The 22,461-nt window shown below is 35.5% G+C and overlaps 1 protein-coding gene and 1 long non-coding RNA gene across 2 annotated transcripts; both read left to right on the top strand.

Annotated features, from left to right (window-relative positions):
• The first annotated feature begins 6,492 nt into the window (after positions 1 to 6,492).
• On the top strand, positions 6,493 to 22,060 carry LOC18433212 (alpha/beta-Hydrolases superfamily protein). Its single transcript, XM_006843307.4, has 10 exons — positions 6,493 to 6,742; positions 7,545 to 7,681; positions 7,780 to 7,953; positions 8,616 to 8,852; positions 8,940 to 9,040; positions 9,130 to 9,202; positions 11,557 to 11,625; positions 11,774 to 11,881; positions 17,896 to 18,021; positions 21,506 to 22,060. The coding sequence occupies exons 1-10, from the start codon at positions 6,580 to 6,582 to the stop codon at positions 21,698 to 21,700; spliced, it is 1,383 nt and encodes a 460-aa protein (XP_006843370.1). The 5' UTR covers positions 6,493 to 6,579; the 3' UTR covers positions 21,701 to 22,060.
• LOC148783811 (uncharacterized) lies at positions 18,176 to 18,924 on the top strand. The gene is made up of 2 exons (XR_016053423.1): positions 18,176 to 18,237; positions 18,343 to 18,924. It is a non-coding gene; the product is annotated as an uncharacterized LOC148783811 (long non-coding RNA).
• Positions 22,061 to 22,461: the final 401 nt, after the last annotated feature.

Here is a 22,461-nt window from a genome sequence, read left to right on the forward strand (position 1 = left end):
ACTAAAACATGGAGGTACTACTACCACAACCCCAACCCCAACCCGAACCCCTTTCCCGTGAGAGTATTTAATTAGTGAAAGAAAGTCATAGAACACAATGTGATAAAGTACCTTGACAATTGATATAATCATGGTTGTAATCAACTTCAAGTGGGGAGAGAGAGCCGACAAGGGAGGAAGTTCTCACGCCGGTTCATGTCTTAGATTTTATTGTAAAAATCGCAAGTTAACATTGAAAATAAAGAGTAATTGATGTCTTGAGTTTCACTCAGTGCTCTAAAACTCGACGATTTCTGATCCTGATCACCCATTTGAATGGGAATTTGTCGGGACTGAACCAGTTCTAAGATGGTATTGGTCTCAGCTTAGTTCTCCATTTATATATTTTTATGTTTCTTTTTCTTAAGCTCATCTAATGTTTTCATCGGTTCCCTTGAAATCTTAATCCCATAAACCCCTATTTTAATTTTAATTTAATTTTATTTATTTATTAATATTTATCAGAATCACCAATTCGGATTGATCCAAACCCAATTCAAATCAATCCAATGATCCAATATGGATCTATGGATGAGTTATCTATCCCACCGATTTGAGTTTCAAAACACTAGTTTCATCTATCAGTTCAAGTTAACAATAGAAAAGAATGAAACTCGTTGAGGGAGCATGCTATTAGGAAAATGTGGAATTTTCAAATCATCGTTAAAGGTGCTTTTATTTACAGTCAAAGTACCTTGCCTGGAATTTTTTTCTGGACATTTTTCTTGGGAAGTAATTTCTCGACATGTCTTTTCTCATGTTTGGTACGTTGCATGGGTAAACTATTTCTTTTGTTTGGTATCCTATCTAAGATACTATTTGTCGTGAATTTGGAAACATGCCTCTTCTTTTTTTTTTACCATTCATTGAAAAATATGTTGATTATATATCGATACATGTCAAATGAAAAACATTTTTGTCATTCATGGCCTCTCTCCATATCTCTCTTTAGTTTACTTTTTAATCAATGCAAAATACTCTTGAAAGTAAACACAAACAAATACTAAATTATTACCTAAGCGTACGTTTGGCTTGTGTGAAACATGTTATTGATATAAAATTATTTACATATGCATATAGTTTATAGAAAAGGATTTCTTAAAACCATTTTTTTTTCTCATATTTGATAAACATGTCTAGAAAACCATGTGTAATTGATTTTATATTATTGGTTACTTGTTTTAATAAATTGTATTTCAAAAACCTTAAATGAAATCTATTTTAACCATTCATCAATAAATAGAATTTGTTGGTTACGTATGGACATTTACTTAATAAAGACAAATTTTTCGTTACAATCATTCTATCTTGCAAGAAAAACAAAGGTTTTAGATAAGGGAGTGTATACAATAAGATAATTTACCTTTGGTATAAGGTGGTCATAATTAATTGTAACCATCCGATAGGAACTCTGATAGCTTGAGTGTATCACAAAGTTCGAGAAAATTGCTTTTGAAGTTTGAGCTTAGTCAATGGAATAAATACAACCATCCAATTTTACATCTAATGGTCAAGATTAATTGTGACCATATTGTACCAAAGGTAAATAGTCTCATTGTATACTTTTCCTTTAGGTAATAAGTTGTTCAATAATTTATGGATTAACTTGTTGTATTTCAGCAAGAAAGAGGTCCACTACCCATGGTAGAAATGAAATTCAATACATCTTGTTATGGGGCTCTGATAGACCACCTAGCCTTGATACTCTTCCTATCAATTTGTAGATTTTTACACTATTTCGACATCTTTCTCTCTCTTTCGCTCTCTCTTACATCCCCACTCCCTCTCTCTCTCCACTCCTCTCTCTCTATCAAATGCAAAAAACAATTAAACTCAGAAAGATATCAAATATCATACATGGTCATCGTAGCATGCTCCGGTTGTTAGATAGTACGGATTTGGGAGATTTTTTAGATAAAAAATTTAGTCCTGCTTTTGCTCTATTTTGAGAAATAATGATTTCTTCAACAATCGATGGTAAAAATATTCGATGAAATCATATTATTATTTTTGGGTAATTCAATGGGGATGACGAGCCCCTACTCATTTCTTAAATCGTTAGTGGTTTTTTTAAGGTGTTAGCTGAGAATAAAAGCCTAGATCTTAGATCTTACCTAGGATATAAGTAGTGCTACCACCACGGCCCCAACCCCTTTCTCCTCGATGAAATGAGGTGACCAGCCTGTCCCTGTATTTTTAATCCAAAATATTGTTTTAGAGATTAAAAAATGGGAATTATTATCCATCAAAATTATGCAAGTTCTCGGATCTTCTATGTTCTAAATCGAATCCCAAAATAGTTGGGGGCTTTTGATTACTGATGAAGTTGGACATGGACGGGAGGCATATGATCGGGGGATCGAGTTCGAGATTTGGCTATGTGTCGCTTTTCATTTTGTATTTGAAATTTCATTATTTTTAATTTTCTATTTTTTTATGGGCATGAGATTAATTTACTCATCATTGGCTGCATCAATCCCTCAATGTTATTTTGCTCTATAAGGGACATACCTCCATATAAGTTCTTATATATTTTCTCACTACTTCCAGCCATGTACTTTTGAGTCTAACCCTTGCATTTTCCAATTGAATAAATACATCTCACAGTAGATGTTGTACTGGTCTGCACTACACATAAGTTGCTTTCTCTTTTCTTATCGCCTACCAGAGCTACACCTAAATTCTTTCATATTTATTCATTTTGAATTTTATTCACTTCTGGTCTTGCCACTCACAAAAGCTCAACTCACTGCCATTTCATATTTTATATATTTTTAATTTATTGCATTCTTTAATTTATTACATTCTTTTTTTTTTGGAAAAAGTTTGTGTTAGTGGGAGGCTTTAAACAATCAAATTTGGATGCACCTCAAACATTCAATTAAAAGAGGTTGTTTTGATGCCCAAAAATCATCTCAACCTCAAGACCCATGGACATGAGAAAAAAATGGATTTCAAGTTTTGGAAATAGCGCATCTTGTAATGCATTTTTGGACCGTCAATTTTCAAGATTTTAAAGCTTTCATAGATCTGCTCGATCTATACTATTTTTGAAGCTTTAAATTTTATAATTAAAGATGAAAATATATTTTATACTTTGATTGTTTAGAGCCTTGGCTTTATACAAATCTCACCCTTTTAAGAATTGTTTACATCTTTTGCAATTTTTACTTATTTGTTGGGGTTGCTACTAAATAGGGGTGGCGACAGGTCAGGTACGGGTCAAGTTTGGCTGGACCCTGACCTGACCCGGACCTAGACCCATACCCGAATAGTATTCGGGTCCTAAAGTTGGACCCGTACCCAGATCCATCGGGTCCCAAGTCAAGTTAGATATCTATTGCCACCTTGTGACTATGAGCCTTTTTTTTTTTTACCAGTATATACCCTATAACTATGAGTTTTTGTTTTTTTGTTTTTGCCAATGTTACTGTAAATTTTGCCGATATTGTAACAATATCAATTGTAACAATATCAATACTTAGGGCCGTTTTGAACCTGAAAATCTATTATAGGGAAACATATTACAAGGAAATATGAGATTTACTATGTTTGGGCACACTTTAACTCTAATAAAATGGAAATAAATTACACAAGATTTCCCATAAAAATATGAGATTTACTATGTTTGGGTACACTTTAACTCTAATAAAATGGAAATAAATTACACAAGATTTTCCCAAAATACTATGGGTACCCTTCAACTATAAGAAAATGAAAATAAATTGCACAAGATTTCCCCAAAATACATGAAATCTATTAAGCCGTGAAATCCGTTATGCCCTTAACGGGTAATATCTAAGTCTCTTGCCTAAAAAAAATCCTCAATCTCCCCCTATTTTCCCTCTCTTGTATGCACATCCATTCTCCCGCTATTCTCCCTTTCTATTGTGCACATCCATTTCTACTCAGTTTAAACTTCACTTATAAGTGTTTACACACCCTATGCACATCCATTTCTACACTCTTATATACACATTTATTTCTACATCCCTCTATCCCAATTTGGGTTGTAGCCCTTAAATTATAGTTTATTTAAATTATAAATTTTTTTTTTCTTTGGGATTAGGGTTTAAATACAGATAAAGAAGTGATAAATTACTTACAATATATATTAGCTGTATTTTTTATTTTATATTGGCCTCCTCTAATATTTCAATCTAATTTTTAAATACTTTACCATTTCACAAGAAATTTTTTTTTTAAAAATACATCGCCATTTACTATTTAAACTACAAATTAACGATATTTAAAGGTTGCGAACATAATAGTTTACTCAATGTTTATGACCTATTGTCACACCCCAAGAATTTACAATACAGATATTCTTGAGATGTGACAGTCCAAAACATATATACAACTCTTGATAGGACAAATTTACAGTGGAGAGGTCTTACAAAGTAAATAAAGAAAGCTAGCACAACAACAATATCTTCCAAGGTTGATCTTGACTAGCACTCAAAATGAATCCGCAGTTATCCTGAAAAATGTTTACCATAGTTTGATGAGTTTGGCTATTCAGTAAGTGATCATCATAATCCTAAAAATAATCATGGTTGGAAGATATCAATATTTTCCAAAAGGAGATATATTAACAGAAATGCATCAACAGTTTCACTTTCAATAAATGCATAATTAAGTATAATCCGAATAATTGAAATGTATATAACACTTTAACGGTAGTGCATAATTCAAAGGATTTCACAAAATACCCTACTGGCATCCCAAGTAGGTCACCTATATACCCCATTAGCGTCTTGATGGGTCCACTTAATCCCTATTGGTGTCCCAGATAGGTCTACTTAATCCCTGCAGGTCCACTTATACCTCACCGACGTACCGGATGAGTCCACTTAATCTCTATCGGCGTCTCGGATAGGTCCACTTATACCTCACCGGCGAACCGGATGAGTCCACTTGCATACTTAAATTATTTCTAAATCTCTTTAAACATTCGAAAGCAGCAATATCATGTACTCAACATATCACTGGAATCATTAATATGAATCTCACTGAAACCATTAATAATATTCACTTTCAATAACATTTTAAAAATAACCAATCAAATATTTTGGGCTCAAATTTAGAAAGGTAGCAGTTCATAAGGACATTTTAGCATAATTGTCAATTTAATATGTATAGAAAAACTCTTATGAAAATTCAAGAATACAGAATTATCACAATTTATGGGATGTTAATTTACAATTAAACATTTCACAACAATACTATAATCAAATACAAAAATGTCATTTTTCAGATAATAAGGCAGTCATTTGCACATGAAATTCACAATGTCTAAATATTTAAAAACAGTAGAAAGAAATTTCACAATTTTACTAACAGCAGAAATATCACATTTATTTCTAATAATTTAAAAGTATCTAAAATTTTCTAACAATGGACAAGAAAAATAAATAAATTTATTTTTTTAAGAATTTACAGCATTTAAAATTTTTAACATAGATAAAATATCACAATTTTTATTAAAAAGATTATTTTTCAAGATAATGAGGTCGTGTGCGCATAAAATTTATCGCGCCTAAAATTCATGATAATAAGCAGAAATAATTATTTCATTTTATTTTTAAAAAGAATGGATTATTTTTCGAGACAATGAGGTCATTTACACACAACTTATAAAATAAAGATCCTGGATGGAAATATCACTATTTATTAAAAACATACTATTTTTTTGGAAGACGATGTCACTTACCTAAAATATTTTGTGAGGGAGCTTCCGATAAAAATTCGGCTAGAGAGAGAGAGAAACTTTGCCTCTCGTATTTAAACTCTTACGACACCTTATAATAATATTTTATTAAGTTACACCTCATACATGAGGTGTAACGTTTATATTACCTCTTGTACACTTAAAGCCCACGTCCACTGGACGTGGCAAGGCAATAGCAAACAGACAAATTCAAACTAAAAGCTTTGAAAATGGTGATGGTCCTTAAGGACTATCATGCTCATATGGATGATCACTTATTAAAAGTTTTTTTTTTTTTTTTTTTTTTTTTTTTTTTTTTTTTTTTTTTTTGAAAGTTTAAGATTGTTACATTCTCCCCCCTTAAAGAAATTTAGTCCTCTAAATTTATGTACCTGATTACTGAAAAAGATAGGGATATTTTTCTCTGATATCGTCTTCTCGTTCTCAAGTCGACTCTTCTCTTAAATGGTACTGCTATAATACACGAACTAAAAGAATCTCCTTCTTGCACAACACTTGTACCTTTATATCCAGTATCAAAATTGGCTGCTCAATAAAAGATAGGTCCTTTCTGATAAGTAAAAGTTCATATTTCCATATATGAGATGGGTCGGGCTGTCCAAAATTTGAACCCACCCGTCAAATTTGGACTCATGCACGGACCATGTATATACCCCTTGGATCCCGGGTCTAGTCGGGACCACTGCCACACCTAAATTGAATACTCAAGCAAGACGAGGCGGAGTCAGCAGCTCGTTTGCCACAGCCGGATGTTAGAACGCAACATTGTTGCAGATCAGTGGCCGCAAGAGAGAGAGTGAGAGTTTGAAATGGAGAATGGGCAGCGTGAAGAGGAGGGTGAACACAGGGTTGAAGCATGGTTTTCTGTACCGGATCTTCGCATGCGTGACCATACATTCAGAGTACCTCTTGATTACACTGCCATTTCTCTAACCTCCAAAATTTCCATCTTTGTCCGAGAAGTAGTTGCTGGTAACAATATCCTCTGTTTAGTTATTGAGCTTTAATAGTATTCAATGGAGAATGATGGCTAAATCACTATCAATTAATACTGCATATGGTGTTATATCACTTTTGACTTTTGACCCATCCAAATTTGTGTAATTGTTTCGATGAAATATGCCTGTTAAATTGTGTTACCATTCATTATGATCCCTCTGCTTCTTTTCACTGTGAAAGAAATGACAATGGCCAAGTGACAAGCGTAGCCTGTATTTATTGGTACCTTCTTGAGACCATACCAGGATTTAGTCAGTCTGCATTTAGAACTATGAAGTTTATGATTAACAAACTTTTGTGACTCCTCTGCAATTAACCTCCATCAAGTTTCTATGGAGAAACAAAAGCTTTACATTACCTGTCTAAAACAACTGTTGGAGCTTAAAGTTAGCCCTAAACCTCCCAGACTTCATCACTTGTTTGAATTGTTCTTCATATCTCAGAATATGATGTTGGCTGGGCTTGCATAGTTTGTTTCCAATTTGTGTACAATGTGAATGTTAGAGCTGATTTAGCATTCAAAAGGAAAGAAAAAGAAAAAGGTGAAAGTTACAGCTGACTTAAGATTCCAAAAAAAAAAAGAAGTGAAAAGTTAGAGCTGACTTTTGACCTGTGAATTACAGTAGAAGCATATTTTTCTTTCCTTTTGCCTCTAGCTACTAGAAGGTGGTGGTGTTAATAAGCGATAGTTTCACCTTTGAGTTTGTGGAGAAGCTATTTGTCGTACTGGTCTATGAAAATCTAGATAATTTCCCATACATGATATTTTTTACAGTTGGGAAGGAAGAACAAGAACTACCTTATCTCCTATACCTACAAGGTGGACCGGGCTTTGAAAGTCCACGACCAACTGAAGCTAGTGGATGGTTAAAGAGAGCATGTGAAGAGTTTTGTGTTATTTTACTTGATCAGGCAAGGTTAACAAGATGCCCTTCAGTCTGGCCCTCAACTTTTTATGTCATTTATCTATATCATCATTCTAAAGTGCTTGATATTTCTGGTTTTTGCAGAGAGGGACAGGCTTATCAACTCCTTTGACTGTATCATCTCTTTCTCAAATAACCTCTCCTGAGGAGCAGGTGGACTACTTGAGGCATTTCCGTGCAGACAATATAGTGAATGATGCAGAGTTTGTTCGTGTACATCTTGTCCCAAAAGCTGAACCTTGGACAGTACTAGGGCAGGTGTGCTCCATGTAATCTCCAACATGTATCGAGCTGTGTAAAATTAATTCATTCAGCTTGTTGCTTTTCTTGTCTAATTTCTTTTCTATATTGACTCTATATGGAAGCCAGATAGTATGTTTTTCCTTTTGTATTATTCACCTTTTGCCTTTAATATTCATCAAGGTATTATGTGTGGCTATAACATCCTTCTTTTGGTGCTCTCTTAATTATATCACGTATCAACATGAGCGTTGGTGGTGAATTGGGTCGGAAAAAACTAGAAGAAATGGGTTTCTGTAACAAACTTCATCAAGAAAAGATGATTTTTTCTGTTCACATGGCAATAGTACAAGAAAGTTTCCACACAAATTATTCTTGACCTTTATGCTCCCGGCTTTCTTTTTTTTGTCTGCACCTTTTTTTTGTCTGCACCCTTGTGAAAATAAAAATTTGATAATTGGAGGACACCCAATTATTTTTATTTGCGTAGAGCTATGGGGTTTTCATGGAAAACTTCCTCAAGAAAAGAAGACAATAGAACTAGACAAGATTCCTCACAAATTATTCTTTACCTCTTTGTTTTCAGCTTGCTCTTTTTTGTCTGTATTTTATTGGATTGTACCCTTATGAGAATAAATATTTGATAAGTTGGGGACACCTCATTCTTTTTATTTGTGTAGAGCTATGGAGGTTTCTGTGCAGTTACCTATTTGAGTTTCGCTCCGCATGGCCTAAAGTCTGTTCTTTTAACTGGTGGACTGCCCCCTATCGGAAATGAATGCACTGCTGATACCGTATATAGAGCTTGCTTTGAACAGATTCGGCAGCAGAATGAGAAATACTATAAGAGATTCCCTCAAGACATTGAAATTGTTCGTGAAGTTGTAAAGTACTTGGCAGATTGTGAAGGATGTGGGGTGAGTCGTCGTAGTTTAAAGTTGTCTCTTGCTGCTGTAGTAACGAGAGGTTAATGCTCACTGAGGGTCAATTATTTTCCTTTGTAGGTGCCACTTCCATCTGGGGGCAAATTAACCTGTAGGGGATTGCAACTTCTTGGCCTTTCAGGCTTGGGGTCTAGTACTGGTTTCGAACGCCTGCACTACCTGTACATGCAATTTACTCTCCATGATACATTTCATTCTAAAAGTTTTTGGTACACTGACATGCTTATTTATATTAGTCTTATTTCCATAGGTTTGAAAGGGTGTGGGATCCTACTTTAGTGCCAGGAGCAAAAAAGCATATCAGCTACTACTTCTTGAAGAGTGTAAGATGATTCTGCATCTAAATATTGTGATATTAATGAAAAGCTTTAGAAATGTCTTGTTAATCTCTTCATCTTGAGAATGGAGAAATCTTGCCTCCTATTTGTTGATTGTTTATTTCTCTTTTCATCAAGGTTTTAAAACTTGGCTGCGTCGACTTGGATTCTGCCTAGTTACTCAGATTTGTTGCCTTGTCGAGATGAGCCCTGGGTACAAAGCTAGATATATAAAAAATAAAGTTACAAAATTATTATTTTTTGATCTAAGTATATAATTTTGTTTATATGTATTTTTTATTTTTTAATGATGATTCGTGAGTTTTTCTTATCGCATGTTCCATTTTTCTATTTTCCCGTTTTCTGGATTTTTTTAATTGATTTTAGCAATAAATCAACTTTTTCCAAATTCCATATTTTATATAATTTTTCCATCTTTTTAAGACTTTTGTCAATGCTGTTTATAGTTTACTTTGCTGTTTATGATTTTTTAACAAATAAATCTGTAATTTGTTTTCAAATTTTTAGTCCTTTTTGGGCTTGTACATAACTCGGGTGTGTCCACTCAGACTAACCCACGTTCTCACTTCGGGCAGGTGGCATTCTTTCATACTGCTTTTCGTAGAAATCATAACACATCTAAACCACTGCAATACTTCTAGATGATAACATGTTAGTCTATAATAACTATTTTTAGTTTCATTGTGATGGAATGACTGAAGACAAAGTTGTAATCTCTGAAATAGCTAGTGGTTATTCGATAATTATGTCATAGGTGATTATAATCTACTTCTTTGGTGAAGCTCGTGCACATTTATTGGACTATATCTTTGTTGCATATGCAAATTGACTTGCGGAACTACGAAATGGTTCTAGCTGACCATAATGGACTGAGGGATTGTATTTATGGGATGTGATTTAGAATGAATTTTGAAACATATTTTTTCTGGTAAAAGGTGATTATTAAATTAATAAACTAGAATACAATTCATGGACGATGATGAAGAAGTATCATATGAGTGGAACTAAACTTTGATTGTATCCCAAATAGAAATCATGATTGTAGCCCATATGGAAAACATGAACATAGGAAATATGAGGAGAATCCTGGGATCATTTTGGTGAGATGATACTTACCTTCTTAGACCCTGCTGTTGTGACTGATACGGTGTTGGCACTTTTGTCAGGGATACATCCTATAGATGATCTATAGATCCAAGATGGAATTCAATATCATTCGGAGAGTTTCACTCACTGTAATGGATTGGGTTTTATTGACCATCTGGATATGGAATTTCATGGATCGGTAATTTATAGAACAAATTTATTGTAAACCTTGCAATTTTGATGACGCCAACAATGAGATGCAAAAGAGGAATGTTAAAAAATTGTGGCACGTACATCCAGAACTAACTAAAAAATGGGATATATCACTCAGAAGTATCTAAAAATTATTAAATGAGGCAAATTGCAGTACACCTGTGTTACATCTGGAGTCAAAACAATTCATAATGCATATTAAATATGTCAACCTGAACTAGGTTAGTGGGAGTTATAACAAGGCTAAAGTGGTTAGGAACCTCAAAAATATTGAGCATGCAGGGCTGAAAAATGGGAAGCATCCCCAAGATAATACAAGAGGGAAATTCTTGAAGTTCTTGATAGAAGCTAGTGCAAGGTTGCTGCCGTAGGTCTTTAGTCCCTCTATGCATGAAGAATAAGATGTGGTTAATTTTTAAAACCAATAGAATGGGAAACCTGGCTGTACTAGAAAGTTCCAAACCTAGTTTTGAAAGGAAAATAAGCAGGGATGGAGTGTGGATGCTGAATAAAAGCCTAGCTCTCGTGAACTCTCTTACCCTGTGAAGACATGAACCCTTGGGTAGAATCAAGGTTTCCCTCCCACCGTCCCCGTTTAAATTGAAAGACGTGTTATCCCTTGTATAAAACTGAATATGACTAAACTATTCTTGTGGTACGAGGAATAGAAAAGGAACATGCTGCCGTTATAAGCAAATATGTCTAAAATTTATGTATGGGATTAAAGAAATAATAGAACTTACTAATTTTAATGCCATTGAACTAGGTCATTCAGCGGTTAGTAATATGTAACAGGGTTTTTTGTGTTTCTGGCTTCTGAATTCACACTAAGTTCATAAACTGATTGCATAATTTCATTGACCACATGCAGAGGGAGAATGAGGTTTAGATGAGATATTTGTGATGAGTTAGAATTGCTTTGTAAATATCTTACACCACCACATGGAGTTTATTGGCACCACACAGATAGCAGTACAGAACATTTTGAGGTGCATTGTCTTCTGTTTATTCTGCTGACTGAATGTTGTATTATCTTGCAGTATGAGAAATGGCTGGCATTCGATACAAATCCCCTCTATGCTCTATTGCATGAATCCATATATTGCCAAGTAAACATCTCTTTCCTTTCTTGTGGCAAAAGATCTCAATGATAAGTATCTGTGGCATAGTCTTTTCTCTTTTTATTTTTTTATTAATATTATTTGATAGAGAAGATCAGAATCTGAATGCTGTATATTGCGTTTCGGAAACTAATAGGGTGCTTCATCACGATGGTCTGCTCATAGAATAACAGCCGAATTTGAAGATGCATTTGATGCAGTCATGTCAGCTAATGGTATCCGTCCTGTGTTCTTCTTGGGAGAGGTATACATTAAGAATATTGATGTTTTAGATTTGTAAACATGGATTCTATTGTTCTGATCTTGGTGTTCTACAAAAATGTTTTCATCCTTTTGTGTGTCATGACAGCTATTCATGCATTGAGCATGATCCATTAAGTGTGTTAGGAATCTCATTTGAAATTGCATATGATCCTGGTCAAAGGGTTAACTTAATCGACTTGAGGCTAATACTACCAAACTCTGGTTCCCTCCATTGTCCCCTCTATCATCTTGCATGAAATCCATCCCTGGTGGCAGTTGACATGGGACGTGGGTTCCTAAACTATACAGCATATTCATTTGACATCTCTCTGATGTTTTTTATCATTTTATGTATCCAATTTTGACAATCATCTTTGGACTTGCTGCAGAAAACTGCAACATGTGTGTTTGTGCATGTATGTATACTTATGTAAAAAGATAATATAGGTCAAATGGCTCAAATTGAATATGGGAGATTTGGACGGACAAACAATGCATGGTGGTATTTGTTATAAGGTAGTTTTGATTGACTTAGCCCCGGGCACGAATAAGGAATGAGCCAGTCGCAACCTGGTCCTGTCGGTACCAAAAATGCCTGCGGACTATGGAAACACTGATCAAGTGAAGCTGTTTTTGAAAAGCTGGTAGAATGATCCCAAAATTTGTAATATAGTGGCTTGAGGTGTTTTAAGGATCCTCGCCAAATTTCAGCCCAATCAGACGAGTTTAAGATCGTTAAGGACGAAATCTGGTTAAAAAATTCAGCTCCTATCGCCCTAAAAAATACCACATAACTAGAGCCCTAATTTTTATGCCTCAGATGAGCACCAGACCACCACCATTGGATTCAAAAGGTCCAAAAACCCATGTGTACCAAATTTCAGCCCATTCGGACACTTCTAGACCCCCTTATGCCCAATTTACCCAAAATGAGTAGGTTTTACACTATTTTGGTAGGCTGCAAGGAACCAGTTTTCATCTGCTACTTTTGAGCTCAGGATTGATTTTTGAATGACCATATCTCTCGTATCTGGTCGAGCCCAAATTTCAGGGCAAGGTTCGTCTCGACGACGCTCATTTTGATATAAAATTTGCCTCGAGATGATGAGCGGATGAAGAGAATTCATAGAGAGAAGTTTGGCTCGAAATTGAATGGTTTGAAAAGAGAAAATGGTGTTTGATCAAGTGGGCATAGTTTGAGATCCCAACATCGGATCGTCATGAAAATGGATGCATTGCAAGACGAACAATATGAGGTAAAATTCAAGCGAGATGAAGAGTCGGATTGAGCACAATTTAAAGATGAAAATGGCACGTTTTTCGGTTGCCGGAATCCTATTTTCTAGCGACTTTCCAAATTGGGAACAAGTTCAAATGACCATCAATTTTGACGATTTTTATCATAAAATGACCGTGATGCGATCCTATCCAAGTTGTAATGAAGAAATTTTCCGGAAACATGACGGATTAGCCTATACGAAGAATTGAAGGTTTCCATGTTCTTAAAGATGGTCGGATTTTTTATTGCCATCAAAAAGTACGATTTGGGCTTCAAAATGGATATCAAAACGATTGTCATAAATTGAATATCATTTCTACGACGATGGATCGTCTGAACGGCCATCAAAAAGCTCCCGAAGTGCCCCTGGATGGTGTCCATGGCTTAGGCCTTCTTCAAAGGGGACCAATTGGTCATTTCTTGCATTGTGTGAAGGGGTATTTTGGTCATTTTTCACTAATACCAAATTACATTTTAATTCAAGAAAAATGCTATTTTTATCAAATTTGGTCTATTTTTAGCATCCACCCATGGTTTGGTGGATGCCTATAAATAGATGTGACCTCATTGTGTAACTTCTTCTAGGAAAAATTACGAAATATTTGAGTGAGACTTCAATTTTTGGTTTTATTCTTTAAGGGAGAATTTTTTTTAGAGAGAGAAATGCCCCTTGGAGTTCCAAACTCATCATCTCACTTAGCCCACCAAAGGGTCCACACCGAGCCAAGCCAAGGACTCGAGCCCACTTAGGAATATAAAGGAAGCAGAGCAAGGATAAGGAAAGGGAGTTGAACTCAAACAAAGCTGCAGAAGCTTGGGAGGCTTTCTCCAAAGATCTAAGAGGGCAACTTTTACCGTACGTGTCCCACGAATCCAAGCGGTAAGGTAAACATCATACACTCCACTTACCGCATTAAAATCCATCATCGTTGGTACCTATTCGCATGCTTTGCTTGTGATTGTTTTGAGGGAGGGTCTTTCCTGCTAAACGCGGGTCATCGACCCGAGACTCATTCGGACTTGCAAAAAACCCAGGTCTACCAGTATTCTTGTGATTTACATATGAGTCTGATGGACCCCAAAACTTGGACATGTGCACATGGTCCAGGTACACCAAATAAAAATGTAAAAAATAATACACATAAAAGAAAGGGTCATAGTGTGTTTGCCATATTCAGTGAACACTACTCATTTGAATCAGTTCAATCTGGGTTATCCGGCCTCTACTGTTCTATAGGCTGAAATTTTTGTCACACATCTATCAATGTATCCAAGGCATCCACCTTAAACAATTAAAGTGAGGCTCATCTTCAACGTGCACTCAAAATGCACTTTTGGTGCTGGAAATCTTATGACTATGTGAAAATCTATTTTCGCTCCCTAATTACAAAATTTAAAGTTCGGAAAATGTTTCAAATCAAGTAAATATATGAACATTAGAAAATCTAAAAAATGGACGGTCCAAATAACATATTCCAAGTTGCAATATTTTCAGCACTTGAAATCCTTTTTTTTTTTGTATCCGTACCTGTTAGAGGTTGAGATCATTCATTAGAGGGTGGTCCATCATCATAACGGCCTTCTTTTGTGGATTTTAAGTTGCACCTTATCTCTCAGTATCAGGTTGGCACCTTATTAGCGAGAGAGAGAGGGAGAGAGTCTGTATACTAGTTTATCGTAGAATATTAGCAGCCCCCCACTGTCCGGTGCCTAGTGGGGAAGAGTCGTTTACCCACCTTGAAGTACGCCAAAACGTGTCGCCGAGGTTTATGACATTGAGTGGAGAAATGACAGAAATTAATAGCTAGACAAAACTTTATCCGAAGACCAAAGTTTTTGAGGTGAGGTTTTGAATATTCGGGGTTCTTCAAAATGTGTACCAAATGCTACATGTTGGCCATTAGATCAGCCTAGATTGATTATGGGTGTTGGGCTGATACTGTTGCATTAGCCCATGGCTAACAGAAGCTACTGAGAGAGAGAGAGAGAGAGAGAGAGAGAGAGAGAGAGAGAGAGAGAGAGAGAGAGAGAGAGAGACCATTTAGAAAAGATAACATCAGTATGGCTAAACCATGTGTTCTATCCATAGTTGTTGGAAACGCTGGGAACCCGAATTGTTTTAGGAATCCCGGTCGCCAAGAAGATTTTTGTTTTAGGAATCGACATCCATATAATGGGAATCGCGGGGAATGAGATTCCTAATTTCTTGGAATCACGTCTCGACCAAAATAGATTTGAGATTCATCCACATTTGGAATCGAGATTCTGACCTCCTTGGAATTGAGATTCCACCCCATGGAATCGACACTCAAGGAGTCAAGATTCATTGAAATGTGGAATTGAGATTCTGACATCTATGGAATCGAGTTTTTGATATATATGGAATAGAGATATGTTGCAGTTTAGAATCGTGATTCCAACATCTTTGGAATCGAGTTTTTGACGTATATGGATTCGAGATCTATGCTAGTTTTAAATTGAGAATTACATTATTATGGAATGAATACGTTTTATCCCAACCAGGAGTCGAGATTTCAATTTTATGGAGTAGGAAGCCCCAAATAAATCTTGAGCCTTTTCAACTTTAGAACGTATATTAGATGTCTCTTATTTGACTTATAGAGCAAATTTTAAAGTGATTGTGTTGACCAATGTTTGAAAAATCGCTGATCTGATCCGGAATCGGGCGATTCGGATCGGGTATCGGTGATACCGCACCAGATCGTATATCCGTGGTATCAGGTGGTTCCATTTGTTTTTTATTTATTTTTATTGAGATCCAGATTTTCTTTGCATCGTTAGGAGGCATCGTCACACCATCAACAAACACACGTGGCAAACCTAACCTCGCTATTAATGCATCGTTACACCCGAACAAAAACCAACCTGGCTAAACTTTTTCATGTCTGCCACCTTTCATGCCAAGTGGTCCTGCCCCCCCTATGCATACCATTTCAACTGCCCTGCTTTGTACCATGTCTTTTATGCGGTGTTGTGCTCCCTCATCTTTTTGATGGCAAATACTTTTTGTCTATCACTCATCGACTTGCAAATGGGTATAACTAGTCGTCCAATTACACTCATCGAAACAGTTATCAACGTGTCGTTAATAAATAACGTTATCACTCATTAACGTTAATGAGTTACTAGTTATTACCATTAAAGATATTAACGTGTCGTTAATAAAAAAAATTTTGCTTTATTATAACGTTAATGGGTATAACGTGTAACTCATTAACATTAAAGTTATTAACGTGTCGTTAATAGCTCGAAAAAGTTAATAACATTATCACTCATTAACGTTATACCCATAATTTATACTCATCGAAAAAGTTATTAACGTTAGAACAACAAAAAATAAATTAATACTAGTTATTGACCATAAAAAAAATTACTAGTTTATGGGACATTTTAAAATAAAAAAAATAACACTGGCCCAAGCCACTTTAAAATCTATTTTAAAGTTGCTTTGCCAATTATCCCACATTGCAAGTATGATAGTTATATATTTTTCTAATTTTATTGCAATATAATTACAACTTTACATTTCTAAATTCTATACTTTTGTAGATTTATGTATTTGTAAGGGTCACACCTTTGTTTATTATTAATAATTATACATTGATAACTAAATCTTGTATTTTATTTGTTTGTTTATTTACATTATAAATTATATAATGTATTATTTTTATTATAGCTATAAATATTTTTTTAAAAAAATTAGATGATATTATAAGACAAATTTTAAATACAGGGAAAGAACATCTCAATATTCACATATTGATGAAAAAAATGAAAGTTCATAATGTGGTACCCCCATTTCTTATTGGATTCCTAAAAAGCAATATTTATAATGATTTTTAATAAATTTTTTGGATTTTTTTTGAGGCCGAATCTGACCGATTTCTGATCCGAAACGCCAATTCACCGATCTGGATGGGTTTTTGGGGTGCCTGATCCGGGCACCGATCCATTTTGTAAACCACTGGGTGTGGACTATTGATCTTAGGGTCAAATAATCTACTAGGAAAATTATATACAAAAGATATGTATTTCTAAATTGTGATTTTTACTTCATTATTATATAGACAAAATAGGGTTGTGTAGACAAAATGGGATTATTCATTTCTAAAAGATATGGAAGCCAGATTCCATATTGGTTGAATCGCACTTCCCTACGCCTATGAACCGATGTACTATACGTTGTAGATTCTAGATTTAAAACCCTAATGGAATAAGAATCATTACATGTGGAATCATGTATCATTCGACGTGGACTCAAGATTCAATATTTGTTGGAGTCACGATTCGATGTATTTGTGAATGACTTTCCACAAATAATAGGTTCAAGATTCTAAAGATGTATTGAGATGAGATTCCTAAATTAAGGAATCGAGATTCTGTGGTTCCAAGAAACAGTTTCGGTGAAGATTCCTTAATGGAATCGCCAACCGGAATCGCGGGGTCGGCAAATAGATTCCGGTAACTATGGTTCTATCGTTCTATGTACTGCTTGGTCTATACACACCATTTCTTCCTGTTCCCTTGAATCATCTGTATGCAAACTATCTGACTGGTAGGTTTGCCTATTTATTAGATTAGTTGTAAATAATTGTTATATTTATTGTGAATAATGATGTGCTGATCATACTTCCACTGGCTTTCATCTTTCATCATTTGTACAATTTAATTTTGAGATAATGCATGCAACTGCACAACTGCTATTGGCAATGCAGATGATATTTCCATGGATGTTTGATGAGATATATGCCCTAAACCATTTCAAAAAGGCTGCTCATCTATTGGCCGTGAAGGAAGATTGGCCTCCACTATATGATGTCCCTCAATTGAATAATAATCAGGTGTGCTATCTCTCTAATGTTTCTGAAGATAACCAAGTTTTCAATGATGCAATGAGATCTTTTTTGTTAATTGTCGATTATAATATTGTTAGTCATCAGATACATGTGCTTTTCAAAGTCTTGGAGATTCTATAAAAGCAGCCAGTTCAAGATAATATTGCTTATCGTTTTGTGACTGTAGGGGCAACAAGATGCTAAATACTTCTTGGCTACGAGGTCTCATCATTGTAGCATTTCTTTTCTTAATTTTTATCTATCAAATCAAAAAAAAAAAAAAAAAAGGAAAAGAAAACAATGACTCGATCACTCATTTTGATGCAGTGTGCCCTGAAAAAGCAAAAGGAATACATATAATCTGAAAAATGATTCGACCATCACCCTATGAATGACAAGGCCAGAGAGAACCATATTCCTCGAACTTGAGAGTCTGCTACATGGAAAAGCCGGTCAGCACACTCCAAAGCCCAGGAATTCACCGACCTACGATGCTTTACCTCCAAGAATCAATGGAGGAACTCTTCCCTCTTAAAACTGGTTATATCGAACTCTCCCTTCTAAAAATCTGCCCATACCTCTTTTTTCCGCTCCACCATATATTGCCTGGAGAGAAAACGCTTCTTGTGCATCCATCCTCTTACTGGGTTGTCACTGTATGTGGGAAATTAGAAAGTGCAATACGAATTTACTAGCAATTATTTCCCCTAGCTATAACATGAATTCAGGGTACCCGTGAAGCTAAACACTCTCTGCTGGTTGCTATGTTTCACAGAATTGAAGTTAGACTAGCAACAGGCTCAGAACTATAGAAAGTTATCTTTGGGAAGCCACAGGGAGCACAAATGTGATTTTATGTTTTGTCAACCTCTTGTTTCGGTGAAAATTAAAATCTAAATGCATTTCTATTAGAGGACAGTTGGCCATCAGTTGGATCTCCTGCATTCGAATCATTATGTTAAAAATACAGTACGTTACAATTCATTGCGACAGTACATAAAAAAACAGCCCATGATCGACAGTTCTGCTTCTTCCAGCAAATCATCCAGTAAAAATACTAAAAAATTTCAGGAATACGGGATGAAATGAGATAGAAATGATTCACCTCAGTCTGAGGCCAGGTGGATCACAGGCACTGCAATGGGTAAATATGGACCATAATGATCTGGAGGAAGACAACCGCATATGAGATGGGAGGTTCTACATAATAAGGCTTTAATCACAAGGTTTTTGGAGATAGTACCCTCAAGGAGTGTAGAGGTGTGCCACATCTCTGTACCTTCAAATGGTATTATGGGTTCAGGACAAATGTAAAACCATATGTCTCCCCTACCTGTGACTACACCATCCTTTCCAGCATTAGTAGGTCGATAGTTGCCCTATCCAAGTACCACCACCCTGCATTCTGCAAGTGTTCACTGGAGATTTCATTTCTCTCTATTGCAAATAGAATTTGAGTTCTTAATCCACATCGTGATGTCTTCTGGCTACCTTGCCTAGAAGTACAACTTTGACACACAAGCCTTCATAGCAATTGGCAACATTCACCACAAAAATAATGACAGATATGGCCATTGTCATGAATGATGGAGGTCTCCATTGTATATCTCTCCTTTTTCTTTGGGTATAGGAGCACCAATATTTGTATCTACAGGAGACCAAAATTGTCTTATAACAAAACGGAGTGTTTCTTGCGATATAGATTGTGTTTGGTTAGAATTTAGAAGCTATATGGGATACCAAATTGCTCAATTTAGCAACAAAATGATATAAATATACATGAACGAGTTACAACTGCCTAACTCCGCCATGGCGTCCCAAGCCGGTCATGTCGGTCTGAAGCCCGGAAAGGAGGAGGGTTGCACACATTTTATAAGTTTGCCGTATCGTTTTATAAATCCTGAATCTATGTTATATGCTCATACTAGGGTGTTCCCTGTAAGCGATGATGATGAAAGAGTTACAACTACCTACTGGTCATTCAAAAAGCGGCCCACCTAGTACCTAGGCGACCGCCTAGGTGGGCCTGGGCGATTCCCCACGAAATGGGGTGTTCGCGGGCACCCAGGGCCTGCACCTGCCTAGGGGTGAAAATGCCCTATCTTAGAGGGGCATTTTCGTCTTTCGTTTTTCAAAATTAAGGGGGGGGGAAAAGGGGGGAGTCAGGTTCTTATATAACCTAATCCTCATTTGTGACCTTTTAGAGAGAGAGAAGCTTAAAAAAATTTAGAACTTTCCATTTACATAAGGTCGATGGGTTTGTGAAATTTTTCCTTTTCCTGATGATGAGTTGATGACTGAATTTGAAAATTTTGAATGTTGGATTATATTTTTCCATGTTGCTCAAGGTGTTATTAACTAATTGTCCAAATCTCAAATACTTTGGACCTCACCTTAATATGCATTTCTTTCCTATGTGTATGGACTATGAAGTATGGACTATGGACTAATGGTATGAAGTTTATGAACTATAGACTATGGGTGGAGTATATGTTATGCATTCTTAGTGTTATGCCCCAATATGTGTTTTTGAGTTTTTATACAGAATTTGGACCTAAAACAATTGGATACTCTTCTTATTCCACCTGGGCACCTCTAGGGTGCCTAGGCGCCTCAAGGCGTTTTTTGGTTTTTGGAAGTCTGCTATGTATGAGAATCATGACCCTTCAAATAATTGATGAACGATTGAAATCTTAATTAGTGAGTCTATTGAATGCATTTTTACCTATATAGAGACCCAAAGGCATGCTTCTAACCATATTAATAGAGCGAAGGTTGGGAATAATGTTATTTGTTATTTATTTAGAAATTATGCCTCTTAACATATTTCTACATGCTCATAATATAACAAACTTATTTTACGTATACAAGGAGGCAATAGGCCTCGAACCTCTACGCTAGCTCCTATTGGGTTGTGACTCTGGAAAGTTTGCAATCTCAACTTGTGACAGAAGAGGCCTATGCGTATTCCAGATGACATCTTTATGTTTGCTCAATATTCTTCTTTTCCTATACTTTTTATCAATGTTCTTAACTTCATTGAAAATTCAAAAAATGTGGCTTATAAACCCCTCCACACCCCCAAACCACAGCTTTCCCCCCCCTCCCCCCACCAGAAAAAAAAAACATCTCCACCCCCACCATCAAAAAAAAAAAAAAAAATGGAATGAAAAAAGAAAAAGAAAAAATGTTGTTTGATTGTTGAAATGCTCAATAACAAATCATTCCAATTAGTACATAAAACAACAACTTATCTCACATAAATCTTGGGCATCCTTCCAGCAAAGCTACTCCTGTTAGTGGCATTGTACTTATTCATATTATGATATTTATTTATTTATTTTTGGGTTGCAGCTAAAGTAGTATCATTTCAGTAGCAACTGTGTTTTCCTTGATAACCACATTTTTAATTGGTTAATATTGGCCTTTTTACTATATAAATTTTGATGCCAACTTGATTGGTCAATCAATTTGTACATTTTCTTTGCAGGTGCCAGTTGCAGCTGCGGTATACTATGAAGACATGTACGTAAACTTTAAACTTTCTGTTGAAACTGCCAAACAAATTGCAGGCATCAGGTTATGGGTAACCAATGAATACATGCATTCTGGATTACGTGATGGGCAAGGTCGTGTTCTGGATCATTTGTTGGGGTTGTTGAAGGGAAATAAGCCCTTGTTTTGACTGCATCAGTCGCCCCCTTGTTTTACTTTCACGGTACATTTTTTACTTTCCTTTTGTTTTTGTATTTTTGTTTTTGTTAGGTAGTTTGGTAGTAGGAATTGAACTTGAGATTTAGCATTGCTAAAGTGCACAGCCAACCACTTAAGCCCAAGCCCAATTCCCTTTAAAGTAGGTTGGTTTTTTTTGGGTTTTCTTTGGGGACGATGTTCAAAGGCTTGAAACCTTGACCTCATTCGCCCAAACTGATATGTCTACCACCAAGCTAAACCTCAAGGGACGTCATTGTAGGTTGTTATTCTTATAACTTTTCTTTGAGTTTTCGTATTATTAATAAATTGCAGTGTGTTCACGTGTCAGAAACATGCATGAGCCATTCTTCGGGAAATCGGGAAATAATCAGAATAATCAGAATGCATGCTTTTTTACTCATGGGTGCGGTTTGTATAGAGCCGATGCTCTAAACAATCAAATTAAAGCTCACCTTCAAATAGTGTTGAGAAATGTAGTTTTAATACTGGAAATCTTTGTAATAGCCTTAAAATATTTTCATCTTTAATTATAAAATTTAAAGTTTTAAAAATAGTATAGATTGAGTAGATCTATAAAAATTTGAAAATCTTGGAAATTGACAGTCCAAAAATGCGTTACAAGATGCATTATTTCCAAAACTTGAAATCTATTCTTTTTTCATTATGCATCTTGATGTCGAGATGATCAATTTGAGGATATTTGGGCATCAAAATAACATCTTCTAGTGAATT

The sequence above is a fragment of the Amborella trichopoda genome, chromosome 1 (genome assembly GCF_054954075.1).
Source record: "Amborella trichopoda isolate Santa Cruz 75 chromosome 1, AtrichopodaSantaCruz75HAP2 v2.0, whole genome shotgun sequence".
NCBI classification, from domain to species: Eukaryota; Viridiplantae; Streptophyta; class Magnoliopsida; order Amborellales; family Amborellaceae; genus Amborella; species Amborella trichopoda.